The following is a 12,391-nucleotide window of genomic DNA, read 5'->3' on the forward strand; positions in this document are numbered from 1 at the left end:
ATTCTGATCAATTTCGTGATATTTGAATGGACGAAAAGATGACCCCAAACTTTAAGCCTAAACAATAGATGCTGGTTTAATTTACTACTACTTATTTTCTGTATGTGTCTGTTCTATATTCATGTGAGTGTGTGTGTCCATCAGTGACCTCCTGCTTGAAAAGACTCACTAAAAACACTTAGAATGAGTCAAACAGAGAGAACAAGTTTCCCACAGGAGGATTAGTATTTTGTAGCATTGGAAAGAGGGTAAACAGAACTTACTTTAAATCACTATTCATTATATCATCCTAGGTCACAGCACCCAAGAGGAAGTGTGGATATTCAGTGTAATTTATTTTCAGCAAAATAACAACTTCACTCTTGGGAGAAAATAATAGACTGTGTATTGTTATTTCTGTGTTTTTTTGTTTTTGAATGCCACCAAAGTTTTAACTTTTAATGGCAGAAACTGGTGGTGTTTTTAAGAGACTATATATAAAATGACACGAATAACATTACTCAGAGATACTTCAGAAGAAATCAAAGACTTCTTTTAAAAAACTGCTCTCAACATTTATTAGATTAGATTATGATTGGATTTAGTTTGATAGAAATTAGCTTAAGCTTTTGATATATTGCATAAAATGTAATAAAATACATGAAACATGATCATGAATTACCACTTCTTTGCAGCAAGTCTGTAATTTCATTTGTAAATACACTTGCAAAACCACAGGAGATCTTGTATTTATTGAAATGATTGCACATAATGCTTTCCCTCCTGCAGTTTTCATACACACTGCCTCCCCTGCCTCTAGTTCTTCAATGAGCACATTTGAAACATAATCATAAACTCCATAATGATTCTTGAGCACACATGAAATGCTTGTTTCTCTTTAGCACTGATGCAATACTCATTATGAACAGGGGAACTATGAAGGAGTTTGATATAGATGTCTGATCCTTGAAAAATCCTTTAATTGGGTTGGAGACCAATAGGTTAGAAGTAGCAGTGTGTGGAAAGGCTTCACTGGTTCACCAACTACAGAGGAGGTGACCTTTGACCCAATCTATGACCCGTGATTGAATTCCCCCAGGTCCTTCTCACTTGCCATTACCATCGAAACAAAGTCGGGTAGTTTAACACCAAGGTTTCTTTTCCTTCAAGTTTTACCTGTTTGAGATCAAACTCAGTCTCATGTGGGTTGCATTGCTGGTGTGCAGCAACTTTTGTTGCTTTCAAATCTGAATGAATAATGTAAAAATACCCCCTTGCAAGTACTGCATTTAAAGTTAAAATACAGCAAACTGCACAAGTAAAATGACTTATATGTCCCCTGTGACTGACTTCCTTTTTTGTAGGATCTTATTATTCCTCAGACTTGTACTTTTCTATATTTTTTCTTGGATTTTTTTAAAAAAAGATGTGGATCAAGAAATCTGATAATTGTTAATGCATAATTTATAACAATAATTATCATCCTTTGTATTGTTTGATATTTAAGCAGTAGTTCTCTTAACTTGCTTTTAGCAACTCACATAACAGAATTTTAAGCAGTTTCTTGTCAAAATGCCCCTTACGCGTCCTAGTTACTTTAAGTTATGAGATACTGTACAAAGGTTTATACTGTCAATCTACTCTCAGAGAACAAGATATTCTATTAGCCTAGACCACCTAAAACACCTCAGGAGAACTGTCTGGCTTAATCCTAACAATAGTGTTAAGTCTCTAGATTCCTATAATATAGCCACCTAATTAATTAATCTAAACATATGTAGGTATGTAACACACCAGCAGAATAACCACCAGTTTCACCTTAATGTTCAAAGTCAAACTGCACTGTTGGTTTCAGTCCCATTTTCATGCACAGTGAGATTCATCTGTTCAGTTTGACAAAGGACGCAGCTATTACTCATGTTTTCTGTCAGCATTTTGGATGTCCAGTGGGTTTTCTATTCAAAGAGACCACATTTATTTTTCTTGAAACAGTTTAAGAGCAACACTCTGGTGTGGTCACACAGACTTTCACAGTAGTTTCAAAAATGTATTTTTTAGAATGTTCCCAGCCCTTGAAAAATAAGCAATTTATTATATCGTCTCACTGCACTGATGAGTAAGTGGTTGTGATATACTGTAGGTGTTCTAATGGGAGATGAAGAAACTGCCACCATTAGAGCAGAAAAGGTTTAATCCCTGTTTATACTTGTTTGGATGGATTAGAAACTGGTGACAGACTAAGCTGTGACCTTTTTGCTGATATGCATACAGTGGCTAAACAACATTAATCCTACCTTTCACTTTTATTCACTTTATCCTATGTTAGGATAAACATAGGATCAGTGCCCACCCATATCAGAGACACACAAATGTTTGCATGCAATCACTGTGATGTATCCAGCTTGTTTCAATACCATGAAATGTGCAAGTTTAAATAAAGGGACAAAACAAGAGTGTTACTTTGCTACTGTGGTTAAACAGGTTTTTGTATATTATCCATATTATTAATTTTGTTTTGAAGGCTCTGTTGTTTTAACACAACATGTTCCTTATATTTCAGTCAGGACACTTTGTGGTTTTAACCACTTATTCAATCAAAAATGCACATTTTAGGTTGGCTCCAGCCGTCTGAAACACAAACATGCTGTCTTGGAGAACAAATCCAATGACAATGGCAATGATAATGACGATGCAGAGCTCACTGTTAATGTATGCTACGAGTAAATATTTATATGGACCAACTTAGGGTGAAATGGGAAGCAAACATGCATGAGTGAATGATGAGGGTTTTCTGGACTGCTCAAACAGCTGCAAGGTCCCATGAAGTTTGTGTAAATCTGCACTGAGAAGACCTTAAAACTCACAGAGCACTTTATTGCAACAGCGTTCATGTTTTGACAGTGTGATTGAGTGGCTTTTACCTTTCACAAAGTAACATAAAATTAAATTGTCAAAAAAACAATTTGTCCTAAAAATCACCCAAGGCGAGGGGTTTGAGGAATGTGAATTGGAAAACAGCAGATTCGAAATTTAGCTTTACTTGCAAACTGTACAGTCAAGTGCCCAATTAACACGATTTCTTTGTCCACTTGCAGCAGAAAGAAGTTGTAAATGCAACATTGGCACTGATCTTTTAAAGCTAGTGTCAAAAGTTAGTTATTCTATTAGTTTAATTTTTATTTTTCTGACCAGCAAAAGTAATTCTATTGTTCACTCTAGAAGTTTTTAGTCTCTATTGACTCGACTCTGTTCACCAGTATATTTCAGCAGGTTTTACTGCGCTAGTTTGCTAACTAGCTCAGTAAAAGGTTACACAGGTTATATTTCTGTATATCAGCTCTCCTATATTCATCATACAAATGACCCTTTTCATATTGTTATAAAAATGTTGGAAGATGCTTTCTCCATCATCTCCGTGCATCAGTATTAATGTTCCTATCTGACTGCCAAGCAAAACTTCTGCAAACTTTTTAAAATGTCAGGGGAAATGAAATGCGAATTAGGCATGTATTTTCTATCAACATTGTGGATATGCATAAATTGGTTTCCTGAATGTCAACAAACATATCTGTTAAAAAAAAAAAAAACTGGAGAGAATAAAAAGTGTGAATGTGGTTGTTGTTACTGTTTAGCATTGCACAGATTTTATTCTTTAACCTTAAGACTAAACAGCTAATGCACAAGGTAAATTCACAAAACTAAAACCAAAGTGTCAGTGATAGACAGTTTATTATTTAACACAAAGGAACTGAGCTGCTGGATTTCCACTAACAAGTCACTGATGGTTTGCATAAATTTCTTCTTTGCAACACAGATTGTAATAATAAGTGGATTTTTCCAATTCTAATTCAACACGTCATTTGCAAAATAAGCTTTTATTGTCTGTCTCCTGTTTTCCATCCATTGTGTGCCTGTCATCCACACCTTTCTTTTTTGTTGCCTGCTGAGTTACTTCTACATTAGTGTGACACCGTATTGTGAACAATTCAATAGCAAAAAATGAAAAAAAAAAAAAAAATCAAACAGACAATTCCATTCACAGATAAGAAAGAAAAAGAGGAGGTCACAAACTGTCAGCAAGCAGGAACAAATACTACAGAAGAAGCTGAGAAATGAAATTCACATTCAGTATTGAGAAGTGACGATAAAGACAGGGTTGTGCTAAGTACAAAATGTCTGCAGCTGTGGCAGACTGAAATGGAAATACAACCAACCAAATTGATACATTCAACAATTTTTTAAAGGTTATGAAGAGTCCAGTCAGAGCCGAAAGTGGTACAACAAAAAAATACACATTTATTTAGGAGCATACCATGAGTATGTTACAGTATGAGCTATACCAAAGTCTTAAAAATTATATTTTCAAACATGTATCTACATTAACCTCCGCCAAAAGTCGGGGTCATAAGTGGAGACAATTCCTAAACAATTCTATATTTAATCAAATTATATACAAAACATGAACAAACAGAATCCTGGGCCTTTTGTGATCCTGTGAGAAATAGTCCACTTCTTCACAAAAACAGGTGGCGCTCATGGCCTGCGGTGATAGTGACTATAGGTGGTGAGCTAATCGCTTACACTCTTGCTAGGCAATAAATTACTACTGTTTGCCTGGACAAGTTATTCGAATTAAACAAAAAATAGGGAGACTTTCCTTTTGCCGTTGACCTGATTTTTTGCCTTTTTCACCAGTTTAAACTACATTGACAGGATTATTATATACAAATTGATGGGGAAATTTTAAACATTTTGGTTGTCTGTAGTCTTAAAGATACAAATAAATAAATTCACAAATAAAAGTTCAAAGTTCAGTTATTGACTTTAAAATTAATTGATTCTGCTCCCTTACTAGGCCCATAGACTTAGCTACACTGATTATGCATGAGCTACTTAAGCTTCTTGCACTTATTTTAAATTAGCTTGAGAGCATCAGAAAAAAAGACCTAAAAGCTGTCTGTTTCACTGCTTAAATAAATAGATTGACCGTATTTGCAGCAGATTAGAGACAGTTCTGCCAGTTCTACTTATCTTCATCTCTGTCTGTACTTGTTTATTGCTGGGTCCCTTTAGACGTGTGTGTCCTCTTTCATTTCCCTTTGTGCTTCTTGAACAGGGCGTACAGGACCTTCAAGGTGGCAGTGACGTCCTGAGAGACAATATCTGTGACACAATCCACAGGAGACATTTAGTGTGTATTTTTATTGTCCCATCAGCATCCATCAAGTCACTGAGGTAGTGGGAATATGAGGATGCTTTTACCAGTATTAGGCGATAAGTATTCTCACAATTTATTCTTACGGGTCATAGATCAGGAGGACAAAAAAAAAATCATTAGATGGAAATTTAATCAATACGTCCTTGGTGAGATGAAAACGGGGCTAAATTGCTATCTGTTGTGAGATGCACTAACTGAATGAATGTGACATAAAGATTGACTCCACCACTGGCTAACCTAATTAATGCACACAGCATGCTCCCGTTTTAGACTCTGAGTGCTGGGATTCCTCATTCCATCACAGCAATTATGCCGGTAATTAAAAAGACACTAAAAATGAATTAAATTAGCCCCTTGCTCCTGGCTTAGATTAATTGTGCTGGTCCTTATATTAACAGTTACAGTGTTAAGGATTTATTTTACAAATACAGGCTACAGTATATGGCTGGCAGGCAATGTTGTGTGAATGTTTAGTGACTGTAAAAGGACCACGGTGTAGGGAGCATCTTATGAATAATCTGCAGTGAAGTGAAGTTGAAAAATGTCCTTATTGACTTTCAATTCTGCATTATTTACTATTTTAACATTTTATAGCATTTGTCAATAAAATATTTGTCAGATTCATTGATAATGAAAATAAGTGTTAGTTGCAAGTCCACTACATGACTGGATGTAATAAATCAATAAATATTTAACAGTAAAAGAAAAACTGTGGTTTTAAAGGTAAAAAATCTTAATTTTTTTTCTGACATAGACCTTTGATTGACCCATTTTATGAAGAGGATACAAAATTCACTTAACTAACCTTATTAAACCATCATGTAGTAGTTCTAAAGGCCTTACATGCCAACTGGAAAATCTGCTATTAATGCAATGCTCTTCTGCTGCGTGATATTCTGCATGCTTAGAATCATAATGCCACAAATCACAAACTTGAGATTTTACAATTGGAAGTCTAATAAGTGAAAGCTGCAAGTTGAAACTGACAAACACAAAATTTCAGTCGACAGATCAAATCTGAATATTTATGCGATCCCACTAATAACCGTGTATTATACAGTAGCAGTGCTCATGAATACAGATAACATATCTTCCCCTAGACACAATGTAGATATAGCCGTAGCTGCGAGGTTAAATCTCTGTATCTATCAGCGGTCAGCAGAGTGACATCATCCCACTGAGAACATCTCCCTCACTGTTCCTCTCTAAATGAACGATGATGACCTCGGACTCAGCCAGTCATCCACAGTGATACTCATCGAGACACAAATCGCGCTCATTCATATTCAGTAAGCAATTTCAGCTATCCCTTCAAAATGCTGTCAAGCCCACCCTCCGCCGAGCGGCGCAGATTAACTCAAACTGCTGCAGCAACTCCCCTCTTTGCCTCACATACAGATTTTGGCGTTTCTTTGTCATCCTGATAAATGCTCCTGATAGAGGTTATCATCTGAATTAGTTGGACATTAAAGCCCCCTGTTTTCTTTTACAATTGTTTTTTTCACACTTTGTGCCTGGAATTGTGAAATCTGCTGTCAATAAAACAAAGCATGTCTTGTGAGAAGAGCAGGCATTTTCCTCACCTTGTGGGTCAATACTGGACATTTGTAGGCCCATATCATTCAAGAGATCCAAGGCTAAGGTCACATTATGAAGCTACAGATCAAAGAAACAAAACTGTCATTACACAAAATAAATATATAACATGTTTAGTTCTTTAGTGTAAGGCCATAGAGGAATCTATTACAAAGTACTATGGGTTAAGCTTTTATATATGTGTGTGTGTTTACCGCCAGTTTTTAAGTTTTTAAAGTCAAAAAACATCAAAAAACTCTTTTATAGAGTGTCACAGTGTGTTCGTGCAGTAAGTAATTCATGAACTCATCATATCTATGATAAAAGAGTCATAACTTTTTCATAGACTCACCCTATTGCTTCAAGTAAAGTGATATCAAAGATATCATTACAAGTGAACCATGACATAGATGTAATTATGCATTGACTTTTATCATGGGAATTGTAAAATATTAATTTTATCATATCATGTATAGTAATAGGCACAATTTTGGATCAGGTTTCAGTACTGTAGTTCATTACCCACTGTGCTCGAGGAGGAAATTAGATTAGCTCAAATTAGAAATGAAAAAAGGAAATTATGATTTTTCAAATTTGAATAATGGAGACTGTGTATTTCTACACTTACACAAAATATTACTCAAAATGTAATCAACACTAATTGAAAGTAGTAATGTGTCTTTTGACAAAATAATTTAAGTATAGTGATGAGAGTGTGTAGATGTGTCATGGATTCATTTATTCTTACTTATGTGTGATGAATCTATAGTGAATCCATACTCTACCATTTCAGAGTGACTGACAGGGGTCAGGTTGAAGTCGCACAGCGGGATAAAGAAGCCCTCCAACTGTCCGATCAGCAGCAGCAGAATCACACCATCAGAAAACTACACAGAAAACACAACGGGCACTGGAGCTTGTTCGAGGAAGGTGATATAATCTTAAAATTAGTTGATTTCTTTACGGGAAAGCTGTTCAGCAGCTGTTTTTTTTGTTACCTGTTTGTCCATATCAGCCACCTGCAGACCCATGGTTGACATATTCTGGTTGACAAAGTGTAATATAGCCTGGAAAAATAGGATAGATGGTTTTAACACACTAGATGGTCTGGTGTGGTTGACATATGTTTGTCAAACACGTTCCATTCATCCCTGAAACCCAAAGACACACTTACTAGAAAAGGTTTTTTAAAATGTTATTCATCTGAAGATGCACATACATAGGCAGGCGTAAGAATGAACCCCCTAATCAAAAACTTAAAAGCTGCAGCCTCACAGCAAACTATCACCTCCTCTTTCGGTTAGAGATGTATTTTATCTCATCGGCCTCACTTAACTTGAACCTCCAACTTGGTAAGATGTCTCAATAACTGTTATCGCCAGTGTTCCAGTTTGAATAGATAATTATTTTACCTATAGACCTTCAATTTACCAATACACAACATCAAACTGCTAGGTGGCCCCAATGATGCAACCTGTTGTCTTTCTATTAAATTTTTGGGGTCTTCATGGACTTTGTTTTTAAGTCCCAAAAGGGGGCATTCAGTCCATTCAGAAAGGTTTTACAGTGCTTAACCTTCTCCACATTTTGTTATGTTAGAGAGGATTTGTGCCTCGATACAATCCTGTCTCAGAGGTCTACAGACAATGTCTTGGACCTGAAGGCTTGTTTTGTGCTCTGACATGCACTGTTAACTGTGATACCTTATGTATACAGGTGTATGCCTTTCCAAATCATATCCAATCAACTGAATTTCCCACAGGTGGACTCCAATCTCAAGGATGATCAGTGGAAACAGGATGCACCAGAGTGCAATTTTTGTATAAACGGACCTGAAAGTGTCCTAAAAACACATTTCAAATAGTATAAAATGCCACAAGAAGCATTGCATGACCAAAATTAATCCATGTATATCTACTACAGGAGGCAATTTTACATTTATACTTTATATTATATTATAATCGTACGGGTTAAGGCAACAAACAGGTGATACTTGATGCTAAAATGTATTTCCTGTCCTAACACCTTTCCATTTGCTCTCTCACTACCAGTGCAGCCGAGAGAGTTCTTAACTAAAAGTACTTCGACACTTCTCCTCCTGTCCATGTTTTACCTTCTTCACTGTGTTGACCTTGTGAGCCTCAAGCTTCAGCAGTTGCTCAATGGGATCTTCGCCTGAGTGACCAGAGAGCAAGAAAAGTGTGTTGAGTCATTGTAGGCTGTAATGCTGTTTTTGGACGACATTCAAAATGTCACCCCGGCTTCACGTCTGACTGCTTGTACTCACTCTCAGTGTTGCTGATGGAGTCCTTCCTTGTTATGCTGTTAAAAAAGTTTAAAAAGAAGGAGGAAAAAAAGTTGAACCCAGAGTTTTTCTGAAATCCACAGGATCACACAGGGCAGAGGTCTACCCACCTGTCCTGAGTTAGGATCTCCACCTGTACATCTGACTTTATTCCACTTCTGCCGACCTGGATGGAAATGAAAGTCAACCAAAATTGAGCAACAGTTCAACAAAGTGTATTCAAGATGACTTCGGAGAACAAGTGCTAAAGCAGGACCTGAAACTCACTTCCACTATTACAACTTCAATCTTCACATTCGGTGGCAAATCAGTTTCAGGCTGGAAACATCTCACCATGGCAACCAGCAGATGAATAGTGGCCAGAAGGTCTTTGTTGTGGATGACTGACAGAACAGAAAAATCAACTAGCACTGATACGACAGATTTCATCACCAAAACATATGGAAACAGAGAAGTGCCTTTACTGTGACATTAATGCAGTTCACATCAAATTCCCTGCAGTACATCCCAAGAACAGAGGATTAACAGTTAACTTCACGACTCACGATTGACATTCCACCTGATCTGGTCACTGTCCTCTAAGCCTAATCTCTTGTTCAGCTCCTCCATGATCACTTCCAGCTTGCGGATCTGAGCAGTGCTGGTCAGTGCCATTTCCTCCACGGGCAAGTGTACACCGGCCAAACTGGCTGTGGACATCAGGTAAAGGGTAAAGACGTAATGACAAGAATTGTGTTTTGGTTGTTAGAGCTGACAGCTTTTAGAGGAAGACAAACATTTATTAGTTTTCATCTTCTAATTTGAAAAATGATTTTACAAATGCACATCAACTCACACAGCAGGTGATGAAGCACCAGTCCATCGTACAGATCCTCCTGCAGACTCTGAACCACTATGTGCTCTGGTTTCAAAATGCCATTGATCCAATTAGTCAACACCTGGAAAGACACAATTCATCAGATATATCAAACTCTCATCCACCCATTCTTCTTTCACCTTTGTGAAAGATGAAAAACAACATGAAACCTTTTTTTTTAATGCTCTTAATCAATTTTCAGACATAATATGATGATTTTGAAGTAGATGCAAGTTCTCGTCCAAAAATAAAAATTATATTTCATTTGCTTTTCCTCCCAAATCTCCAAAGAGTATACACTAGGCTTATCTAGTCATTTATTCATTCATTGCTACTTGCATACAGCACTTGAGCTGCCATCTTTTCCAATCAAAATGTGCTTGAAGCCTGATCTAGCAGACTCTGCCGGCTCTTCGCTGCTTTCTGATCTGTTTCCCAGCACCTCTAGTAATTATGTTCATTAAAATTTGATTGATCTTTCCACCTCTCTCCCAGCAACAGACATTCTTTCATGCTTTTTCACACAGACATACATTCAGGCTCTGTAATGTATTTCTTATGTAGCATTTATCTCCAGCTCACTAAAGATACAAGCGGAGTCTTGCTTTAAAGTTATACTAAATGTTGAATGGAAGACAGAGTACCAGGGTAAGGGTCTACAGTATGTCTACATAACAGGAATTAATTGCTTACCTCCTTTAACTTTTCTAGTTTGGGGTCTTTTAAAGATGATGGCTGAATGACTTTCCTCTTCTCTCCTGTTTGAATATTTATAAAACATATATAACCTGCAGTGGTTAGTTTCTATTTAGGTTTACCTTACATTTATTGTACAGTGATTATGTTCTAAATGCCTCACATCCATTTTTTCCATACAACATAAATACAATTTTATATTCTTGTGGTGTCATAATGCAATTTAAAGTTGCTTGAATCCATATTTTAATTATGAACTGGATATGGATTTGTTTTGGAATAGAAGATAGAACAGTTCGCTGTGCATTAGGTTCACCATACTAAACAGCCCAGCATTAAATTATATATTTATAGGGGTATAATGTTGGATTTTTGAAAGATTCCTCTTTATGATCACAATTTAGGAGGCTGTGATTTGTGGTACCTTAGACTTGTGCATAAAACTGAGCGGTCTAACTGACATATATCAGTGAACGAAACACTGACATTATGTACATGTACGATTCATGTAAATAAGCTAAAACATGTAAGACTACTGCTATGATGCTCTAAATATGCTACAGAAAGATTGATTGAAACGTTCAGCACTAAGCATGTTTACATGTTTGTTTAGCAGCTTGCTAAAGGCGCACATACCCTGGAAATACTGAGAGTCTATGGCATCTTCCTCTTTTTGATTCGCAAAGATATCAGTCTCCATTGCTCTTCCTCTAGGTGCGATCTTCACTTCTGTTGGCCTGTCAACAAAAGAATCAACTGTGCTCTAACACATTTAGAAGAAGTTCTTGAATATGAACCACAGTGGGAAGAAGAAACACTTTTTCTATGAACATGATTGGCGGAAAGTCTCTCTTTCAACAGGGGCTCAGTAAGTTTCCTTCCCCATATTGCTCAACTATCGGCTGCTGCAGGGGAGTTACTCGCTGAGCCCCAGTGGAAGATGCTGATCGCAGTGCGAACCTCTGAATGTCTGTTCAGGTTCAAAGAAGGCTTCTTGAAAGATTTTTGGTCATACCTGAAAGCATTAGAAGTTTCTAAAATAACAGCAGAGCACAGGAGTGAACTGAACTGGTCAAAGACTTGTCAAATTGAAGAAGGAAGATGTTTAGTTTCCTCACTTCCTATTTCTCTTTTTCAGTGAAACTCTAAGCACTCAGCATATCAAGTACTATAGGTTGTGATATTTGCAGGGCGACACCTCTCACTCTGAACATTTTAAATCATATGGTCTGAAACAAAACACACAAAGTAACACATTTTGACAGAACAGATGTGACCTGGAGCGTGTCAAACTGTTGTTTCCTGGATCTGGAGAAGAGAAAAGCCTCAGTGAGCAAGTTTTCTTTCCCCGTGCTTTTTGGGTTTGTGTGGCTTCCTTTTCCTGAGGTTGACAGGAACTTTCAAACAAGGTCATAAACAAAAAGTCTTTTTGAATGAGCTTACCTTCAGCACTCTGGGAGCGAGTCGACAGAAATGGGCGACTTCAGCTGAATTGAGTTCCTTAACTCCACAAACTGTCAAAACAGCAATATCAGAAGTGTAGATATGCACTCAGTCTGAATGGAGGCATAGAGAATTCTATCAATGCAAATGACCTGTCTGCACTTACTTTCAAACCGCTGTTTTAAAAGAAAATACCGTCACCAGATCGAAGAGGAAGATAGGCGCCAATGAGAGACAGCACTTCCTCTTTTTGGTACTGGCTTTGCAGCAGCTACTTCTGATAGGGGTGTTTATATTCTGTGTCACGAGCCGGTTGAGA

General features: G+C 37.1%; 1 protein-coding gene across 4 annotated transcripts; it reads right to left on the minus strand.

The window, feature by feature from the left end:
* Nucleotides 1-3,408: 3,408 nt before the first annotated feature.
* Nucleotides 3,409-12,379, minus strand: parvg (parvin, gamma). Of its 4 annotated transcripts, none has more exons than XM_026366172.2 (15): nt 12,239-12,379; nt 12,073-12,143; nt 11,907-11,937; nt 11,266-11,366; nt 10,627-10,691; nt 9,913-10,015; nt 9,623-9,766; nt 9,345-9,460; nt 9,188-9,243; nt 9,060-9,094; nt 8,886-8,947; nt 7,771-7,839; nt 7,558-7,659; nt 6,781-6,853; nt 3,411-5,142 (listed from the first exon to the last, which is right to left on the minus strand). In XM_026366172.2, the coding sequence occupies exons 4-15, from the start codon at nt 11,327-11,329 to the stop codon at nt 5,069-5,071; spliced, it is 963 nt and encodes a 320-aa protein (XP_026221957.1). In that variant the 5' UTR covers nt 11,330-11,366; nt 11,907-11,937; nt 12,073-12,143; nt 12,239-12,379; the 3' UTR covers nt 3,411-5,068. The 4 variants fall into 4 exon arrangements, with proteins under 4 accessions (XP_026221954.1, XP_026221957.1, XP_033181923.1 ...); XM_033326032.1 differs by having other exon boundaries at nt 11,645-11,937; XM_026366171.2 differs by lacking the exon at nt 11,907-11,937 and having other exon boundaries at nt 3,632-5,142.
* Nucleotides 12,380-12,391: the final 12 nt, after the last annotated feature.

This window comes from Anabas testudineus, chromosome 6 (assembly GCF_900324465.2).
Source record: "Anabas testudineus chromosome 6, fAnaTes1.2, whole genome shotgun sequence".
Classification (NCBI taxonomy): Eukaryota; Metazoa; Chordata; class Actinopteri; order Anabantiformes; family Anabantidae; genus Anabas; species Anabas testudineus.

Bases quoted from the DNA above. Each gene is read 5' to 3' on its own strand.
- parvg (XM_026366169.2), bottom strand. From the start codon at position 12,043: ATGACCTTGTTTGAAAGTTCCTGTCAACCTCAGGAAAAGGAAGCCACA. The intron at 9,461-9,622 runs GTGAGTCGTGAA...CTGTTCTGTCAG, and splicing joins GATCAGGTGGAATGTCAATC to TCATCCACAACAAAGACCTT. The intron at 7,840-8,885 runs GTAAAACATGGA...CTATTTTTCCAG, and splicing joins AGGTCAACACAGTGAAGAAG to GCTATATTACACTTTGTCAA.